Source organism: Cryptotermes secundus, unplaced genomic scaffold (genome assembly GCF_002891405.2).
Source record: "Cryptotermes secundus unplaced genomic scaffold, Csec_1.0 scaffold374, whole genome shotgun sequence".
NCBI lineage: Eukaryota > Metazoa > Arthropoda > Insecta > Blattodea > Kalotermitidae > Cryptotermes > Cryptotermes secundus.
This window is the reverse complement of record NW_019741302.1, coordinates 547,369-568,548: the sequence shown is the minus strand read 5'-3', so window position 1 is coordinate 568,548 and position 21,180 is coordinate 547,369. Positions and strand designations below refer to the sequence as shown.

Sequence of the window (21,180 nt, the reverse complement as noted above, 5' to 3'; positions counted from 1 at the left end):
AAAAGCACAACACACACATGATAGTGAAGGAGTGCTCCAACAGAGGAGAATGGGCGTGACTGGCGTAGTGAGGTGCGACGTAGTGATGTGGTATCCTGAACAATTTTAATATTTTTAACGTTTGACAATGTATATGATAGATACATATTTTAGTTATTTTAATATGAGAACAAGGCATGCAATGAACTAGTTTGGCGTGGATAAGTAAGCACCTGAAGATGGCATTATTATGCCGAAACATGTAGTGCGAGGGAGAGAAGGAGATAAATGAGTGTATGCACTGCAAGACGGTTTAAATAAATCATGGGCTTAAATCAGTGCAACAGGATGCTAAAATATAACATGTGTGGCTGTTTCGTTTTCTTCTTGACACCTCTCCAAAGTTGGACTGTTACTTAGTCCCAATTTAAAGAGGTGTCCTTTGAGATGACAGTGTCTGATAAGTAGTCCTACCACCCATCGTAGATGGTTCCTGTTTAACTTCAACAGTTCATGATTTATTCTGACCGTCTTACAGTGCATACATTTATTCACCTCACTCTTCTCTCTTGCACTACATGTTTCAGCACTAAAGTGCCATCTTCAGCTGCTTTTCTATGTACGTATGTAGTATAAAGACAACAGGGCATGCAATGAAGTAGTTCAACGTACATAGAAAAGCAGCTGAAGATGGCACTTTAGTGCTGAAACATGTAGTGCAAGAGAGAAGAGTGAGGTGAATAAATGTATGCACTGTAAGACGGTCAGAATAAATCATGGACATAAATCAGTGCAGCAGGACGCTAAAATATAACATTATTCAACAGTTCCTTCGCTCATTTAGTAGAGGGTCCTTGTATGAGTCCCTTTGCTTGCCTGAGTCTAGTTAAGGATCCCCAGTATTTATTGTGATTCATATTTGTCCAGTCCCTGATTGCCTGTCTGGCAGCTCCTATAGAGATGTCACAGGCTGGTTCAGGTCCTGTGAACGGATGTTCAGCTCCAGTCTTAGCTAATTGGTCTGCTGTTTCGTTTCCAGCAATACCTTCATGCCCTGGCACCCATATCAGTTGTACCCTGTTATGTTTGGCCAGTTCCATGAGAGTTTGGTGGCAATCCCAGACAAATTTTGAGTTGATCTGATGTTTGTCAAGTGCTTTAATTGCAGCTTGCCTGTCAGATAGAATGTAGATGTTCCTATTTCTGTAGTTCCTATCTAGATTCTCCATAATACATGCCTTAATGGCATATACTTCTGCCTGGAATACAGTCGTGTACTGTCCAAGGCTGAAACTAAGTTTCCACCTTGTGCCATAGCAGAACACACCAGCTCCAGTGCCCTTATTTATCTTGGGACCATCTGTATACCAGATCAGTCCCCATTTTCTATCGGGCCGAAACCCATCTTCCCATTCACTCTTGTCAGGAAATCTGACTGAATGGTTTTTCATATACATGTCTCAGTATCATTTTGTCAGACCCCATTTGTAATACGGGTTCTTTTTTCATGTCCTGAGTTATGTATGCATGTCTGAAACTATCGGATTTAGGTTTCCGTTCATCATTGCACTGGAGACAGTAGATACCTGCCCTGGTCTCTGTCTGCAACTGTATATGCAGTGGGGAGAGTCCAAGGAGTGTCTCCAGTACAGCTGTTGGAGATGTTTGAATTGTTCCTGTGATACCCAAGCAAGCCAACCTTTGCAATTTGCTAAGTTCTGCCTTGCTTGTCTTGAATTTAACTCTGGGCCACCATACTGTGGCGCTGTATGTAATTATGGGCCTTACAACCGCATTGTATATCCAATGCACAATGTGCGGTTGCAGTCCCCAAGTTTTACCAAACATGCTTCTGCATGTCCAAAAAGCCTTATAGGCTTTATTGATGACCTTAGCCGGCTGCTTTTTCCATGTCAGTCCCTTATCTAATACTAGACCAAGGTACTTGACATCGCTGGAGAGCTGAATCGTCTTATTGAAGAGGGTCGGTTCCATAAGGCCCTTTATATTTCTCTTCCTGGTAAATGGTATAATTACCATCTTATTGGGATTGATGGAAAGGCTTATTCTTTCACACCATCGTTGGACCATGTACAGAGCTGTTTGAAGACACTCTGATACTGTTGATAAATAAAGCATAAAGAAATATAAAGTAGTGCGCAACATGAAATTCAGATAAGATATAAGAGTTTGTGACAGTGGTATATTAATACAATTGTTATGTTTCTGGACATTATCCATGTCCTGTTTTTATTTGAAACACCATCCGGTTTTCATGTAAAACACAAGATTTCGGAGACTGGATTCTGTCTCCATCTTCTGGTTGAACCTACTCAGTTTGTCACAATTGACAGAGCTAGTATTTATCCCCGGATGATGCAGAATATCCAGAAATACAGTAGTATGAAATGCAGAGATTATTCATTATAGACTTTTTAAAGTTTGAATGCAGTATCTTGCAATTTTATTTTAAAATGAACAGAATTATTTCATGAGACTAATTAACTAGTATTAGTATTATTGGAGGGGGTGGGTTTCCCCATGCACCATGACCAGTGGTCTATTGTACGTCCCCCTGTGATATTCTACCAGTCTCTATACCCTACCGATACTGGTGCATGCCATCAGCCCCGACTCAGCCAGTGAGTTCGGCCTCTACTGGCTTAGCGGTATCTCTTGATGCTTCCCCCATCTACCAGAGGCGTTAGAGACTACTGTTGGGTGGAAAATGTCCTGAATTTCACTCAGTGGTCCCCTTGGGACACGAGGTTCTTTTACGTGCCGTAAAGCTACGACACGGGACCCATGGCTTAAAGTCCCTCCCGGAGGACTTGTTCCCTGAATTTTTCCGCCCTTAAAAATTCCACGACCTCTGCTGGGTTTGAACCCGCGTACCTTGAGTCATGAGGTGGGAACGTTACCCCTAGACTACGGAGGCCACTATGAGACTAATTAATTAATCATTCTGAAGTTTGAGATATCTTCACAGAAGAACTGATGTAATGTGACCTGGCCATGTTAAAGCTCAGCTGTACATTGATTAGGAGAAGGGAGATAATGAAGGGTAAATATTTTAAAATAGGCAACCACAGGTATGGTTTTTTAAATTCATAATATGTTACCATTTTCAGGCAGAGTTGTGCCATCAGCTGTATGATACAATTCGCAACCACAAGAAGGAAGATGGAACTCTTCTTTGCGATGCTTTTATACGTGTTCCAAAACGTCGTCAAGAACCAGGGTATTATGAGGTGAATTGTTTTTAAATTCATAAAGTAGTCATATGTTAAAATATTTCTTTTGTTCTTTTTAAAATTCAATAGGGTGAGACTTATTTGCATTGACACTTAATGCTCTTACCTTGATTTTGATTTTTTGTAACTTCTGAAGTGTGCTGTTGAATTTGTGACAGTGTGTGTACTTAATCTGGATCTGGTAGCTGTTTATGAGGGCTGTTCAAATGAGAGAAGTTTGATGTTAGACCATGTTCAGCACCCCTAGAAAAAGAATGAAGGTGCCAGAGATTTGAATAAGATGAAGATGGCGAGGCAGCCTGGTGCAGTGGTTCCGGCTGCAGCTGATGGAATTCTTTGCATAGTGGATCCATCAGCCGGCGTGTCAGTGGGATGCCTGCCTCTTCACCCACGGGGACTATTTTTAATGTCTCTCTTCCTTCACTGATAACAGTCTCCAAATGTGTGTCATTTGAACAACCCTCATAATTAGGGATATGTGGCAGGTCGCATTAGGATTTTTGTATTTTCTCCTATCACTCATTAAACCGTTTCCTCAGGGATTTAGTTGCTGTTGATAGAGTAAAGGATTATGTCACGTTTGCTATGTGTCTTCATTTGCCTTTGCATGTCCACCCATGCAGCATTCTAATTTTCTTTTTTTTGGAAATATATAATTCTGCACTAAAGAATTATTGTATGAGTGATTAGTGGTTATTTGTGTGAAATAAATGAAATAGTAAATTAATCCACTGAGTAAGTAAACAATAGATAAGTAAATACAGATAAATAAATAAGAGTAATAACTTGAGGGGAATGTAGGAAAATTTGTAAAAGACTGCGGATTTTATAACAAATACACAGTGAATTTTCACATTTTAATGTTTGTTCTTTTGTCTGGTCAACTGTGGGCATTTATTTGTGTTCATGGCAAAATATAGATGACAAATATATCTCAGAAGTTTTGAAAAAATTTGTTGTGTTAATTGCCTAAAGAAACCAGTGTCTGGAAAATGTCTGTTCATAGGACCATGAAAACCCTAAAATTTTTGACAGAACCCTTTTCAACCTGCAGATCCAGTTTCAGAAATTAGCTTTTGCAGTTTTGTTTTCTTAGGCATATTTGTGTGGTTTTTGTTTGATTAAGCTTCTTTATGTCATATGGAGTCTGGTTTCATTGCAGTGATTAACTCATAGAACCGACATAATTAAGATATTGAAAATCCACATATTTTTTTTTTCTCTCAAATCTCATTACATAACCAGGAAGTTAGTATGTTGTGTGTTGTAAACACTGGAAGAACTGTAGGCCCTAAATTCTTCCATGACATAATTCACAGCTGAATGTGAATGATATTTTGGATCCTTTCATTGAAAAATTAATTTAAACAGAAAAAATCTTACACATGTTTTCAACAAGGCAGTTCATGAGCACACTTCACAGAAAAGTAATGCAGACTGTATGGATTGATTTTAATGAGTGTGTATTACTTTCATCTCTTGGGGAATTGCAAATCTTACAGAATTTACACGCTTGGGAGGATGTACTGATCAAATGTGAATCCTAGAAGTTGAACAGATATGATGGGTCAGCATGTTTGAGAAGAGACACATTGTGTTAGTCCTGTTTTGATTGGAAACCCTTTTCTGTTGTGCCACAGTGTACATAGTCTCATGTACTGAATATGTGTGTGTGCATGCATGCGTGTGTTAATTGAATACATTTTCATGGACTTAAAATGTTCCACAGTTGTAGTTTTCTTTTGCCTAATCCCAAGAAAAGTGTAAGTTGGTGTTTTCACTGTGTTTTAACCAGTGTTTGTAACTTGTGTTACCAGGTTGTAACAAATCCCATTGACCTACTGAAACTGCAGCAGAAACTGAAAACTGATGAATATGAAGATGTGGATGAACTCACAACTGATGTCCAATTAATGGTTAACAATGCTAAGGCATTTTACAAGGTAATTGCTTCCAGTCCATTGTTGACTTTCTTTATATACAGTTTGTTCAAATTAAACCTGTTTGGGGATTATTCTGGGAGATGTACAGTTTGCTATTTAGAGACTGGCTGTTCACCTCATAACCTCTTGATGCAGTATGCTGTGGTGATAAGTGGTCATGTTAGCATTATTCTCTAACCCTCTATTTATGAACCATATTTGCTTGACTAATAACATGAGTATTTTGCACTTCTTATTTTCGTTAAAAATTGTGGAGTTCTGGTTTTGCATACTAAGAAAAATGTATAAAAAAGCACCATTATACAGTTTCTGGAAAAATTGACATCTCTTGTTGCATACATGTACTGACACTTGTGTACCCATAGAGTACCATTTCAAGAGTTTTTCCAGAGCAGAGATACAGTTATGAACTGTTTAGTTTTAGTATTTGTCTCTATATATGGATAAACACAAATTACTGAATCAGCTATGAATTTTGGGCTTGTTTTTTTCTATTTATTTTAGGTTTCAAAGTTTAACTTCATGGTAGCTTTTATGTAAATAGTTGTGTAAGTGCTAATTATCTGGTATAATGGTTTCTTGGGCTTTGTAGAGAACATCTCAAGAGTATCGGGATGCTTGTGAGCTATGGGACTTATTTGTTTCCACCAAGAACAAGCTTCTTGAGGACCAGCGACCTGGAGAGGATGCAGGCCAGGAGCACAAGGGCAAGATAATACTCAAAGTTGGTAAATTGGTGAGTTATAAGCTAATTAAAGAGGAGTGTGTTAAACCTTTACACAGAGTCCGACTTGTGGGCACAGTAACGTAATCTATCCTGCAACTTCTTACCACCAGTTTTGAGGTAATTTTGGCCCTGTAGGCATAATTAGAGTTGCCAGGTTTAGTGCTTGGCATTTATAGGAGGACACAAAAGACGAACAGGCAACTTTGCACACTCTGGCTGATAAATAATTTAAATGTCATCACTGGTGTAGATGTTCTCAAGATGTCAACCAAAATATTGTCACATGTTAATGACTAGGCACAGGGCTCAGATTGATAATTAAATTTACTGGCTATCTGTTACTCTTAGGTACATACAGCTGCAACACTTTTATTATGATTTCACCATCTACAAATAACTACAGCACATTCCAAGTTTTTCCAGTCTGATATATCGTAACATTCTTGTTGTTTGGTAATGACACCCCAGTGATCTGCGCTCTGCCTAACACTCCCAAGCTTGATTGGTTTCTCAATAGCTCCTGTTTCAGTGTGGTCTGGTAAATTGCTGCTGGTCTTCACTGGCATAATTATTCATGGTTTTCAGTCCCATGACCATATTTTTCTGTCTTTGGGTTCGTTTGGGTTTGGTTCAAGTAAATTACTGCTCAGCATGTTTCACATTACCTAAACCAAGAAGTTGGCAAGCATGTCACACTTAGATAATCTCTTGTGACAACAGCCATTGGCTGATGTTTTTAGATTAACTGGCTGTGCAGGTTAAATACTTGTGCCTCAACATAGGAAAGGATTTCTGTTCTTACATATGATTGTCAGCTCTTGGAATGTTATCTTTTCTGTCCTAAACAGGATTCATGCAGGGCAGATTTTAATGGCTCTTTTACAGACTGACATTTGTAAGTAGTGTGGGAGCAAACCTGCAATTACAGATTGTGCAGAAAGTTGCAGTGAAAAGTTGTGGCTGTCTAGGAATCACTCATTATGATGAAATAATCAGAAAGAATACCTTCATTCTATATGAGAATTTTCCATATATATAACATTAATGTGTTGAATGTGCCAATGTCATTTTCTTCTCGTTATAATGAAGTTACTGGCATGAACCATACTCATTATATTGTGGTTGTATTGTAACATTCATGATTGGTGGGGGATTGCTGTACTCTCATACAATACCAATAGTTTTATGTAACAGTTAAAGAGAAGCAATTAGAAACTGGTAAACTGTTACAGGCACGTAGAGCTGCAGCTGCAGAGGCCAGAAAGCAGGACTCTGAAGCAGCAGAGGATACATCAGAAAGTTCAACTAATCCAGATGAGGAAGCCAACATGTATGAGGATTTGTTCACAGCAGTGATGATGGCAACAGATCAGGACAACCGCCCACTTCACACCGTGTTCCAACTGCTGCCCTCCAAGAAGGTAAGGGAGGTGGTAAACACAGGGATAATATTGTGGACATGTTGCACTTGACTTGATACATACAGTACTTGCTTTACCAGGGGTCACAAATATGAGAATGGCATATTTTATGGTGCGTTTAATTCTGTCACAGTAATAATAAAAATATGCTTACAGTTTGTTGCATCTAAAGTTGCAGAAGTGAGATATACAACATTCTTCCAATTATTTTGTAAGGTTGAACAGTTGTAACTAAAAATTAACATCTTGGACCTACAGAATGGCGCTTTAATGTAAATCTGTTAAAACAGGAAGTGTTTTAAATGGAAACTTGAACAGAGTTTCTTTGTATAGGAGTGTTTATGCCTGTTCTTTTCTGTTTTCTCCTGACACAAATGTCATTAACCAGGTGACATATTGTATTGCAGTGACACCGTGACTTAACATTTTCAGAATTTACTGTTTTCTGTATTTTGCACAGTCTTACTGACTTAACAAGTTTCTAAAATCATAACGGGTCATAAGAGAGTGTGTGGCCTGGAACAGTCTAAAATAATTAAAGGTAAACTTTTAGTTCACACAAAATATTTTTTAGTAATGCATATAGAGGGTAGACTCAAATGATTTCTCTCTTGATTTATATACATATGTATACACACACGCACACAACAGAACTGTTTTTAAGTATCTCATATTTACTATTTGTAACTCATAACTATTTGTTTATTGTGGATTTCTTATTTAATATGACTCTTCTTAAATGACATGTTTCTGACTAATCTAAGGCCTTAACTATTTATATTTTATACTGTTGTAATGTTCCATGTAAACAACTTTTGTAATTGGTCTGTATGTACAGAGTGAGCACAAGTTCTGTATCCATTTTGTGGATGTCTGAAATACTGAATAAGTACTGATACTAATACATTGTTCAAGTCATCAAGCATTACCAAAAATAGATCAGTTGTTGTGCCAGTACAACTCTTCCAGCTGCATATTTATTGTAATTTATTGCTACATAAAAACTATTGTGTGTAATACAGCATATTTTTGCTCATATGTTAGCTGAGTGCTTGTTACGATAAGTGGTGGTTATGACATTTATAAGTCCTTACATTATTGTGCTGATTGTGATATTCCGTTGATTAATGAAACATTGAAATGAGAGGTAGCCTCCTTTAATCAGGACACTGCCCCCATTGCTGCTCATTTTTCTTATTTCCTAGATATGAAAAGCTTCTGCAGTAGTATATCTGGAGTCAATAAAAGATCACAATTAAAGTAAAAATGACTTATTTCCTTATTTCTGCAGGGAAATCTACAGGATCTTGTTTCTGGTATATTGTTTCATTGAATTCAGTTTCCTCCAAAAATATAATAGTGTGTAATTTTCTGCTACAGATTTTCCTTAGTTTATTAACATTGCTTGACATGGGTCAAAGAGTTATTTTATGTTGTAAATTGCAATAGAGTTCAGTGTATTTATCATTTTCACTAATAGCATGTGTTGATTTCAGTTGATCTAATACAAGATTGTGAGTATAAAGTGTGCATTTTGCTTTGGGTCAGATAATAATTAAAAAATATTTGTAGCATTAATTTAATTTCATATTTATTCAGTGTCATTTGGAATGAAGGTCCATATGAGTTGAGATATAAGTGGTCATCTGTGCACAGATTTTATCTCATACTTTGTTAGTATTTGTCTGTGAACTAATCATCAGTGAATAAGTGTAGAAAGAATGTGATAATGGTGGTGGTCCCATAGTTTCCATTTGTAAACAGTGTATTCTGAACTAAGATAAAACAGGGCAGACAGAGCTTTGTGCTGTCAGTATGAAGGAGAAGGTATTGTTAGAAACAATCTTTTACTTTGGAAACTTTTGTTATGTTCATAAATTGGTTTGAATCAACTTACATATGTCTTTGTTGAAGAAGTTACTTTTTTGTATATATTAATAATTATAATAAGGAGTCTGTTGATATTGAGACTATTTATTATTTTATTCTAATATAGCGATACCCTGAATACTATGATGTGATAGACAACCCTGTGGATCTGAAAATGATAGCAACTAAAATTCAGCAGAACCAGTACTCAAACCTGGGAGAGCTAGAAAAGGATTTGTTACAGATGACTCGCAATGCTTGTCTTTTCAATGAACCTGGTTCTCAGATCTACAAAGATGCCAAGACTTTACGCAAAGTAATTTCAAGTAAGAAAATTGAAGTGGAACATGGCAAGTACCAGCCTGGTACTGGCAAAAGCAGTGAACGGATAAGGTGAGGAGAGTATTCTGCTACACTTCCATAGTCAAAATACTGGAGAATGACATTCCCCCTGCCTCTAAATACAAATTTCAATAACAGTAATCATTAGGACATTAACAGTAATCTCATATTTGTAAAATTGAAAAGGTTACATGTGATAAATAATTTTATCATTATATTTAGTTCACTGAAGGTTTGCATCATTTATAGTCTTGTTTTCCTTCTGTAATTCAACAATATCAATTTAAATTTTAAAAACACTAAATCATATTTAATTCCCTGTACAAGGGAACACAAAGTAACACTAGATACACACAACTAAGAGAGTGGCACACCCAATGGGACATAGAAATGGCCACAATACAAGAGATAGGAACAAAAACTTCCTATGACATCAGAATTAATGATAACAAGGATGATGTGCCTTGAGAGCTTCTCATAATGACATAAGTGTTGCCTGTTACATCAGTTTCAGTAATAGATATCAGTAATGCTTAATGACTTGCAGTAAGCTGTACATCTTCTAAGTTTGTTGCAACTTTCTTTTTTGCTTAATTGCTTTTTCTATGGTTTGCTGTCATTGAACAAGGTTTGCTGTATTCTGTTGGAAAGATATTTGTCGTCTTGTTTGATGACCAGTAGAATGATTGGTATCTACAGAGTGCAGTTTGTTACATGTTTTGATTTCACACAGAGTTCATTGGACACTTAATTTATCCAGATGTAAGATAGTTCCCCTCCCCTTTTAATTTTAAATTATTTTATGAGTATTGTAATTGGTCAGGTTTTCTGTTTCACTAAGCTTTTTTTTGTGTTTTCTAGTCTTTGTTGTAGCCCTTGAAATGTAATGGTCCAATCCACTGTTCCCCAAATAATCTATAAATAGAAGTGTTCGTGTATTCACTGGTGTTTGTTTCAATCTATGGTCACTGATGTGTTGAGTGCTGATTTTTGTCTCTGTGGAGTAGTAAATAGCTTCAAGTACTAAGAGAGTTTTATTATGTTTACTCATGTAACTTACCATTTTAGGCAAAGATGTTGAAAAGTTATGGTGCATAAATATGCCAATAATGCTTTTCAGAATATAATTTTGCATATTAGATTGAAGTTAAGAAAACTGGCTGTGTAGTGTAGAGAAAGAGATGAGTTTTGTGAGAATAAGGTACCATTTCTTTCCTACATAGTTTCCAAACATTTTTACGAAGGAAAGATATGCCATACCGACTCACATGAAGTTATTGTCTCCGTTATCAGTAACAGAACTGGGTCCATTGTCTTTGTTGTCATATTCTCACCAGAAATGGATGGTAGTGCTCAGACCCATCTAAAACATTAACATTCCAGTTCTCTTAAAACTCCTGGCAGTGATTTCTGCCGAAAACAACCCCTGGCTTCTGAGGTGCCAGTTGTATGTATATTCATACCAATGACGACCATTGGATTGCTCCTGTGTGCATCTACATGAGTTGGCGGTTGCCATCCACTGTGCATAAAACCAACAGATGGGTTTCCTTCTGATTGCTGAATGGCACATCCAGTGGTTTTAATTCTGATGTTGGGCCACATGAAATGACAACTAATTCTTTTCATCATTCTGTGGAGCCCTGAATGTTATTAATCAGGTGTCCCCTGAAACTATCAGGTAGAAGTAGTGATGTCAAATTTAGGGGGACACTGGGTTTTTTTTTCAGACAGTTATATCCGGTCCAGCATAAAATTGCCGTCTCTTGCAGTTATTTACATGTGCTGGACACAATTCCCTCATAAATATAAGAAAATTGGGAATCTTACAGGAACAAACGAATGCGAGGAGTACAGTCCCTGTCAGCCATTACGGCAGCTTTGCGTGATGAAGAAGAAGAGTCAGATGATGGTGGGCCTATGGATGAAGATACAGCCCTTGAAGATGTAGATAACCCTCGGTGGCAACTCTTTGAAACAATAAAAACTACCACCAATAACCAAGGTACAATGAGGTTATACTTTCCATACTTCATATAAAAGGACTGACACAATTTTTAACTTTTAACATATGACATTTACAGACAGTATTTTAAGAAACTCTTTGGTAGAGCATTTGAGAATTAAATGCAGTATTTCATACATATTAATCACACTTCTCACCGTGTCGTCTGGTGTGGGTGGTGGGAGTGAGAATGTACAGAATGCATAAAATAGTGCTTTCTGGATCAAGCAAGTTGGCTGAAGTGATAATGCCTATAATGTATATTTGGAAGGCTCCTAGTTTGACTGTTTGCCAGAATGCCAACTGTTAGAACAGGTTTCTTTTGTAGTTATCCTCAGCCCCTCCAGGCAGATGTCAGGATAGGATCATAAATTTGCCATAACTGCTTCCTTCCACATCTTTTTCAGTTCGTAATTCACTATAAGATCTGCTACATAGTTACTGATACTGTCATTAAAGAAGCATCACTTTCATCATCATCATCATCATCATCACTGGCACGACAGCCCTTTGTGAGCCCTGGCCTTCCTCAGGATTGCTCGCCATTCTTCTCTATTCGATGCTACATTCCTCTAGTTCTTTACACCCGAAATTCTTATGTCCTGCCACACACATTCTTCCCATCTTAACCTTGGTAAGCATCACTTTCTAGAAGAGGATTAACAAAATGTGTTATGTCATGCTTTGAATGTAGTACACCATTCTATTTGGAAGTAAAGCTGTAGTGCTGGAGGAAATTATGAAGAACTAAGAAGAAGATACATTTCGAAGTCTGTGGATTTAGGAATCTTAGATATGTGTACCAAGTTTGCACCTTTTATAAACTGTTCACAGCTTCAAACTTTTTGCTCAGGTCATCCCTTGAGTGAACCATTCTGGAAGCTGCCATCTAAGAGATACTATCCAGATTACTATAAAGAAATCAAGAACCCTGTGTCATTATCACAGATCAGGAATAAACTCAAGGTTAGTGCAGTGACTTACTTTATGGTATATTAGTTGAAGAGCCTGTAAAAGTGTTTTCTCAGACTGTTGGTTTATTTCCTGACAGTATGCATATGATACCATCATTGTCAATCAAGGGTTAAGTTCAGACCTGCTGTTGCGTCAAAATTTATTGAGATCATCTCTTTCTTGGTCTTGCAGTAAATCTTCCTCCAGGATGGTAATCCGAAATCCATCTTAGTATAATGCATCTAACTGCCAAGTTTTGGTGACAAGCTTTTGATAGTTAATTTGTGATGTAATTAGATAAGAATGAATGGACTGTACATAAGCCTCTTCCGTGTTGTTCTTTCACTCCTCTGCAGCCTAAGTTATAATGGTGACATTTCACTAGTGCTCTCATCAGAATCAGCTTTCCCTGGTCAGATGTGAATATATATGTTTCTCCATGTGGTCTGTGTATAACATCCATTGATTTCTGTATAGCTGTGTTTTATCAACTAAGTTAAAATTCTCCATTTATTCTTTTTTGAGAAGGAATAGCTTGCAACAAATCTCAAGATCTTGACTCTGTTGTTGTCCATGTTTCACTACTACAAAGCAATATTTGCTGTCCCTTTCAGTGTGTATAACATTTTGCATGGGTAGTTAAAATTTGAAATCTTGTGTAGTTTTTTTTAGCTAGAAATGAATTTGAGAATCCAAAGAAATTAAATTTTGAACTTTGTTGGATCATTTCATTATTTATTATTACTTTTAAATTAACTGGTTGTAATACTAATAATGCCACTGTTTTAGTTTTTCTAATAAGAGTACTGGACACAATTTAATTAACTGTAGTATGTCATGTTGTAATTTTGGTAAAAGAAAAATCAAGAACAATTTCATAGCATAGATAACATGAATCAGATAATAGAAAAGCAAAGTGCTACAGTTGGGAAGTGAGATAGAGGGTGCAACAAACTTCAAGCTTTATTTGCCTGCATGAGATTAAAACATTGTTTTCGACTAGCTCTGACACATCTAAGTTCATTAGCAATAGTGTATTTATTTTTTAAGTTGGCTATTTAATGACATCAGTACCAAGACTTTGTAGCATCAATGACAGGATTAGAATGAATGTGGAGCAGTTGGTGGAATGAAAATAGGCAGGAAAAACTGAAGTGCATGGGGGAAACCTGGCCAGTGCCATTTTGCCCACCACAAATCTCACATCACCTGACTTGGGATCAGACCCAAGCTTCTGCAGTGGAAAGCCAGCAACTAACGTGACCTGTGGCATGGGGATCACATCATCAGATTGAGTAGTCAGTAATTATAAAGTTAAGTTGACAGAGAATATAGTGTGACGTGTTGCGCAATGGTAATAGGCAGGTCAACATCCTCCCCCCCCCCACGGCGACGTGCCAAGCGGAGCCGAAGTTAGCCGAGTCCCCGCAACCTGGTAGCTATGCAGCGCGAGTCAACAGCGGTGACGTCACCAAGGGATATTGCGGTTGCTAGGCAGCAGTCAACAACTCCTGTGACGTGGCACGCAACAGGCACCACTGCGGCTATATAAGGGAACTGCACAGCTGCTATGAGGCAGTTGTAACATGGCCATCGCCGAAGACAGTTCCGAGTTAGTGCCGAGCAAGCCTACGAGTCAGTGTGTTATCAACGAGTTCTCAGTTCGCAAGTTACGAGCTACAGACGCGTGTGCGAGAATCAGTGATAGTTCGTGATAGCCAATTATATTTGGAGTGTGTAATTCAGGAGACTTGTATAGCTCCCGCGCTATTAATACGTGAAGACTCTGGAAGATAGTGTTAAGAGATTTTGTTGTAGGGTTTGTAAACTGTGGAAACCCGTAACATTGTGATAATTAATTGTAGCCAATATTTGTAGATTGTTCAATAAACCAATGAACGATCTCTATGGCTTATGCAGTAAGGAAACACGTTACAATAGCTTCTAAATTGTATGTGCTAAAATATGATTATTTAAATAGAAAATATGTCTTATTTTCGGTTTATTTGTTTAGTAATACAAATTAAGAGTTTAGGCATTATGCAAGGTTGGCTGCACAATTTATTTGTTAGTTGTGTATTAATTGTGTAAATCTTTAGATTAGCTGTGTGTAACCGTCACATATTAAAGTAGAAGGTCTCAGTAGAGATGAGATGATGATGATGATGATAATATAAAGTACTAAATTTACCTTTTTTATAGCGTGGTGATTATGGCACAGTGAGTGAAGTAGCTGGTGACATGAACATCATGTTTGAGAATGCAAAGAAGTATAACCGTCCAGACTCGCGTCTTTATAAGGTAAGGATACACACTGCAGGAACTGATTTTCTCTAAAGTCTACTGTCTGATGTTTCATGTCGAACAAAACATATTTTTCCACCCACTTGTTTTGTCTGCACATTGGCAGTTGTGAGCTTTTCCCAGTTTTGAATACAATGCAAGATGAAATATACGTGCCATTCTACATGAAATTTGTGGTGTTGCAGAGAAGAGAATCTTCCATAAGTTGATAATTGTGTTGTGTACAGGATGCAGTTAAGCTGCAGAAGATCATGCAGACCAAGGTGCAGGAACTGCTTGAGTTTGATCAGGTAACCTATTCACTTTTACAAACATAATTTAGGTTAGCTGAAAGAACCATGGTAGAACAGAGGTTAATCTAATTGACTTTTCCATAAAAAAGTTTTTACTCTGGGTTGTGGGGACAGTTTTGTGAAATTGACGTGCCTCATATTGGCCACACATGATTCAGCAAACAAATTACAAAGTACTGCATGTCCTGGACATAATGGTTGAGGAAGGAGAAATTAAGAAATTTTTTTATTAAATATTTAATTATAACGATTATTTGATCGTCTATTTATTTATAAAGGAAAGAAAACAATTCTGCCTTATATGATGAACAAAATGAAATAAAATACAAGCAACTGTGGTTCTTGTATTCATCTCATTTTTCTAATTACCTCCTGACATGTAATGTGCACCACGATATTTAGGGCCATTATAGAGGACAAGAGAAAGTGTTGTGTCACTGGGAAATACCATAGATATTTCTTGATCATACTAATTTGGCAGGAAAAGTTCTTAAGTTTTTGTGATGTGTTGTGTCGTGTCCGAAGAATGACTTGACATGCTTCCCTGAATGGACAGTATAGAGCAGGAACTTGTTCTGTACCATATCATATTGCCAGACTGGTGCAAGAACAGCTAAATATGAGGCAGAAGAGTACTATCTTCTGGAATGTGACACAGTGCATGCTTGTAGAAGTTTGCTTTTGTTTCTGAGGAACATCCCACCTCCATCTTCAGGATCAAAGAATAAGCCAAGAAAGCAGTAAACTTCAGCCAAGCTACACATGGTCATATCCCAGATGATAGTATCTTTTGTTGATACCACCATGATAATCCTAAATCTCACATGAGCCAAAACTGCCTCAGAATTGTATGAAGCACACACATCTGCTGTTCCATCTGGAAGAAGATAATGGTTGCTGATATAATAATAGCATCTGGTGAAATGTTGACACCTCTGCACAGCTGAAAGCAAAAGAGTTGTATGTCAGTAAAAGTGTATGAGTTCACATACTCTGTAGCTATTCAAGAGTAAGCCTTATGCAGTCGTAGTGATCATGACTATCCTCTGAGACAGTCCCAGGAACATCCACATCATTTCTTGCCAAATCAGATATAACTGGCTGCCAGCTGTTACTCTTCTCTTAGAATCTGTTCTCCAAAGGCAGCCACATTTACTGTGAAAAGGAGAGGTGCGTTCAGTAACTAAAGCACCTTGGTATGTCTCCAACTTTACTATCCACAGTGATCTGCAAATCCCATTTGTCATAGAAGAAATACATAGATGGTCAACACTCTGCCATCAAAGCATACTTGGACACAATAACAGACTAGTTGTAGAAATTAGCAACCCACCAAATGTAAGAATGTTGAGGAGAGTGACTGTCTGACGTTCCAAAACCCACAGATGATGAAGATTAAACCCATCACCATTCCTCTACAGGGCCTGTCAGAGTATCATCAGTGGATGACTTCTCTACTCAAAATACACCTACTTAAAACAAACTTACTTATTACTCCATATTATCGAGAGTAGACTGTAAATATGCTATTATTTAAATAATTAAAAAAAAAAAAAGAGATTCTTTGGGTAAACAGTGTCTGGCATGAGGGAACCCAAAACATATTGAATGTTCTTAAGACAATTTTGTGAAAAGTGTCTCAACATTCCTGCCCTCTAGACCACGCTTGTCCTCAAGTGGTATTGTTCTAGGTTGCTGAAGAGGTCTGAGGATTTGGAAGTCTGAATGCGTATCTGAAATCTTGCTCTACTAATGTGTTCTTGTCTTTATCAGAATAGTTGTATGTATCCTTTGTTAATGCAGATATGGTGTATGTTATTTCAGTTAATTATGTTGCCTGAAATTATGAAGAAAACTGGGAAGAATGAAGGAAGGAATTTTATTTGAAAAGTACAATCCCCTGAATTGCACTTCATTTGCACACAGATTTGTGGTGTACATAAATTACGTTATTCATTCCTCTCACCTTTACAAAATGAAATTTTTGCACTATAACAGCATGACATATGATCTAAAATTCTGCGTTACTGGTTGCTGATACTGATTCTCATTGTTTATTGATATAAAGTAAGTACTGTTTACACACTTGCACAGTTATGGGAGAATGTATTCTAAGGAAATTTCGGATGAGCGCAGTGGACTCTATATCCTACAGGACTCTGACAGTGAAGAAGACTCCGATGATCGGGGCTCACGTGGTCGACGTCGTGGGCGCAATGCAGGAGGTGCCAGTGCATCAAGAGGTTCCCGTTACCGTGATGAGCCATCATTGAAGAAGAGGCTTCATGGACTCGCCAAATGTCTGATCGACTACGTGGTGAGACAATTGTCGACACGTTTGTTTAATGGATGTTGTTTTGTAGAAGTTGACGTAAAGTAAATGCAAAACTTAAGTAAGGGTAATAGTAGAAGATTTTCTGTTTATTCATAGTTGAACAGTCTTGATAATATATTAAAGGTAAGGTTTTATGTAATTGGAGAACTTCTAATGTGTGAAAGATGTAGTTATAATATTTATTTGCATGTGTTACTGTATTTGAATTCAAATTTCAGTGAAGCTAAGTGAGGTAAGTAGTAAACAGTTTTACTATATGCAGCTACATTACCGCCAATGAAATCTTCATGGCATGTAGAGTAATTGTTTGGAAGATATTTTGATACAAAGGATTTATGAATGGCTTTGCTTTCAGGTCTCACGCAAGCCAATAGAAATTGCCCAGCATGTCATCGTGTGAATAAAGAATTACTTCTAGAACATGTAGCGTAGTGGTTAAGGCACTATGCTACAAGCCGGAAGGTCGCGGGTTCAAGTCCCGATGAGGTCATTGGATTCTTTCAATGGACCTAATCCTTCCAGCCGCACTATGGCCCTGTGGTTCACTCAGCCTCTAACAGAAATGAGTACCAGGAATTAATTAACTTATTTTCCTGGGGAGTAAAGCGCGGCCAGCGTGTAAGGCTGACAACCTTACCAACATCTTTGACCTGATTGTCTAGATGTTGTGAGACCCTCAACGTCTCACAACCCTGTGGGCCTTCATGGCCTGGTACAGGGATAGCTTTACTTTTTACTTTACATTGATTGTGTAGTTTTAAAATTATTGGCAAGAGCTCACAATTTGGTGAAACTAACATGTGTTTCACAAAAGTTTCACTCTTTGTAATTAGGTATGAATGTATGCACTCTTAACACTTTGTGTCATATATAAGGGGTGACTTTCAGCCCAATGGAATACCGTATAATATGCAAAGGTAAGTTAGAAATTGTCCAAAAAGTCGTCCCCCCTCCCCATTTTTACTTTGTGCATGTGCAGCTACAGTCACAAACTCTCCCTGTTGTGATGTTTTGACCTACAATGTTGAGCTATCTTGTGCCATAAGCACTGCTGACATTTCTGTCTACCATGCACAGCAAAGAGGAGCAGCATGTAGCAGTGAGTTTTCAGGTGGTTGAAGGTAGAAGGAATTCATGACCAGCATAGTATGCTGACAGTGTCTTGCTGCAGTAAAATGTGTGTAAATGGATTGACATGTTCTGAGGTGTCTGAACAAGTGTCACTGATAAAAAACTATTAGAGCATGCATCTGTGTCAGTGACCAAAAGGAACGGTGTATAAATCCATGAGCTGATTCTGAAGAACAGAATGGTGACTTAATGAAATGACAAACAAGTTGCATAGTAGTCATGGTTCTGCCTATCACATCGTCAACCACAGGTTTCACTTCCAGAAAGTTTGTGCAAGATGGATTTCCAGATATTGTAGGGAACAACATATGCTTAACCATTTGTAACCACTTATGCTGGTAGTATAAGAAAGATGACACCTTTGTGAGTCGCATTGTCACAGGTGATCATACCACCATTATGAACCAGAGAAGAAAAACCTGACATCTCCTGTCAGAAAGTTTTGAATCTTGGCTAGCAGCAGAAGTATTGATCCTATCACATTTCTGACATTCTCAGGGACCAATCTTCAAACATGACCAGAAGAGGGTTGCATACAACAAAGAGAAGCTGCATGATGAGGTGCACCTGGCAGTTTTGGGACAAATGCTAGGACACATGTCACAAGATGTTGTGTTGTTGCATAACAGTTCCCTTCCCTGCACTGCTTCCCACACTGTTGCAGCAGTCCTGTAACTACTCTTGTAGGCTTTAGAACATCCACATACAGCCCACACATTGCCTCATCAGACTATCATATATTTGACCCCTCAGAACTGCTTTAAGGACTACGATTTTGCCAGCAGCCACAAGCTGCAAGAGGCTTGAACATGTTACTTGCCATCAGGATGAAGACATACTGACACATGTATAGTGCTGGATCAAGTAGTTGAATAGTAGGCGGCTGTGTTGGAAAACTGGTTATATCTATTTATCACCTAGTTGCTATTATGTTCATATGTGGTTTGAATAGTATGAAGCCCTCATCAGTACATGTCTCTGAATAGTTGCATTTAATTTTTTAATGCTTTTCTGAAGAATTTTAGTACCTCTACTGCATAATGGAGCATATTAATTTGTAGCTGCTTGGTGTCTAACAGTAATGAAAGGAAAGTCCTATGTCATAATAATAATTATGTGAATTGTTCTGTATAGTATCTCAGGCATAGATTAACCAGTCATGAAGTTCTAATCTATTGTTCTTAATGTATAAATAAAGGCAAACATATGAGTAGATTTAATTTTCAATATGTTATTTACATTTTTAGACTAATGGCCCCAGTGGAAGTTTAGTATTCTTAAGTTTTATATGTATGGTATTAACTGCTGTGATTTTTGATATGAGATGCCAAATTTCTATTGGTAACATAATTTAGGCTACCTAATTGACACCTCTATTGCACATCATTTTTCTACAGTGGGGTGATATTAACATCTTCAGCCTTTTTTTTATCCTCAGTATTTTTAAATTTATGTAGTAATAATAAAACCCACCAGAAGCAGACAATGAGTTCAGCATGCTGGTTTATTGTTTGGCTTACTTTTTGACCCCGAAGATGTCAGTGGTGTGTTCCACCAAAATGTCAGGCCCCCTCTGAACTGCCTGTTACAGTCCTGAGGACTGTACTTTTTTAGGTTACTATTAATTACAGTCCTTGCAGTTAATATCTCTTTCACTTTATAAGGTAGGCAGAATTTGTAAATGTTGTTCTTCAGGTATACCATTCCTGAATGTATTCTTACTCTCTCTTATCGGAAAGTGGTTGCAGAAATGCTAGAGTATCCAGATTCAAGACAGCCCACTAAAATCACAGACTTAAAAGTTAATATAATTTTGACCCTATAATACATTTAGATGCAGCTGCATATTTATTGACCCTTTTTGCTGTGGGTATTGGCATCCTTTTAGAAATTATATTGTCACTTGTAAGAAGGGCTGTGAAAGGTACATGATCAAGTTACCCTGTGTTCATAGGTACACTGCACGCAAATATTTGCCAGTGATCTGTAGTTATGATAATGTGGTTTGATTTTTTGAATAGGAGGTAATATAAATATATGGGGCAATACAAAAGTTTCCGAAATTTGAATTTTGCACGTGAATGGTTATGAGTACATCGAAATACCGCTAGGTGTCTCCTCACACATCCTTCTTGAATCAGTGTGGCAAGCGGCGTCGAGTTGAGTGGTTGGGTATATTGTTGGTGAAAGTATTTCCATTGTTGTGTTTCCGTGAGTTTGCGGTTTTGCGATGGCTGACCCGAGAGAGCAGCGTGTCTGTATAAATTTTTGTTTCAAACTTGGGAAAACCACTGAAGAAACGCACCAGATGTTGAAGCAAGCTTTTGGTGAAAACAGTTTAGGCCAGACATAAAAACTTACAACTGGTATTAGCATTTTAAAAATGGCTAAACATTGACTGATGATGATGATCGTTTGGGATGGCCATCAACAGGCAAAACACCAGAAAATGTCGCGAAAGTTAGGGATCTGATTCTGCAAGATCATAGACCGACCATCCAAGACCTCTGTAACACCAACTTTCTTTCGAAGGTCACTGGTGACGAAAGTTGGGTTTATGGCTACGACCATGAAAGCAAGCAGCAATCGTCGCAATGGAAGAGCCCTTCTTCACTTTGGCCAA

The 21,180-nt window shown here is 37.7% G+C and overlaps 1 protein-coding gene across 6 annotated transcripts in view; it reads left to right on the top strand.

Moving 5' to 3' along the window:
• LOC111872696 (protein polybromo-1) overlaps positions 1-21,180 on the top strand; it is a 91,133-nt gene that overhangs the window by 9,500 nt on the left and 60,453 nt on the right. For 4 of the 6 annotated variants that reach the window (XM_023866831.2, XM_023866830.2, XM_023866832.2 and 1 more), the window contains exons 3-12: positions 3,111-3,230; positions 5,051-5,176; positions 5,769-5,912; positions 7,136-7,324; positions 9,321-9,586; positions 11,368-11,540; positions 12,394-12,506; positions 14,697-14,795; positions 15,026-15,088; positions 17,247-17,408. In XM_023866831.2, coding sequence (XP_023722599.1) covers positions 3,111-3,230; positions 5,051-5,176; positions 5,769-5,912; positions 7,136-7,324; positions 9,321-9,586; positions 11,368-11,540; positions 12,394-12,506; positions 14,697-14,795; positions 15,026-15,088; positions 17,247-17,408 — 1,455 coding nt within the window. The remainder of the gene's footprint in view (positions 1-3,110; positions 3,231-5,050; positions 5,177-5,768; positions 5,913-7,135; positions 7,325-9,320; positions 9,587-11,367; positions 11,541-12,393; positions 12,507-14,696; positions 14,796-15,025; positions 15,089-17,246; positions 17,409-21,180) is intronic. The other 2 variants (XM_023866829.2, XM_033754796.1) reach the window with 2 other exon arrangements.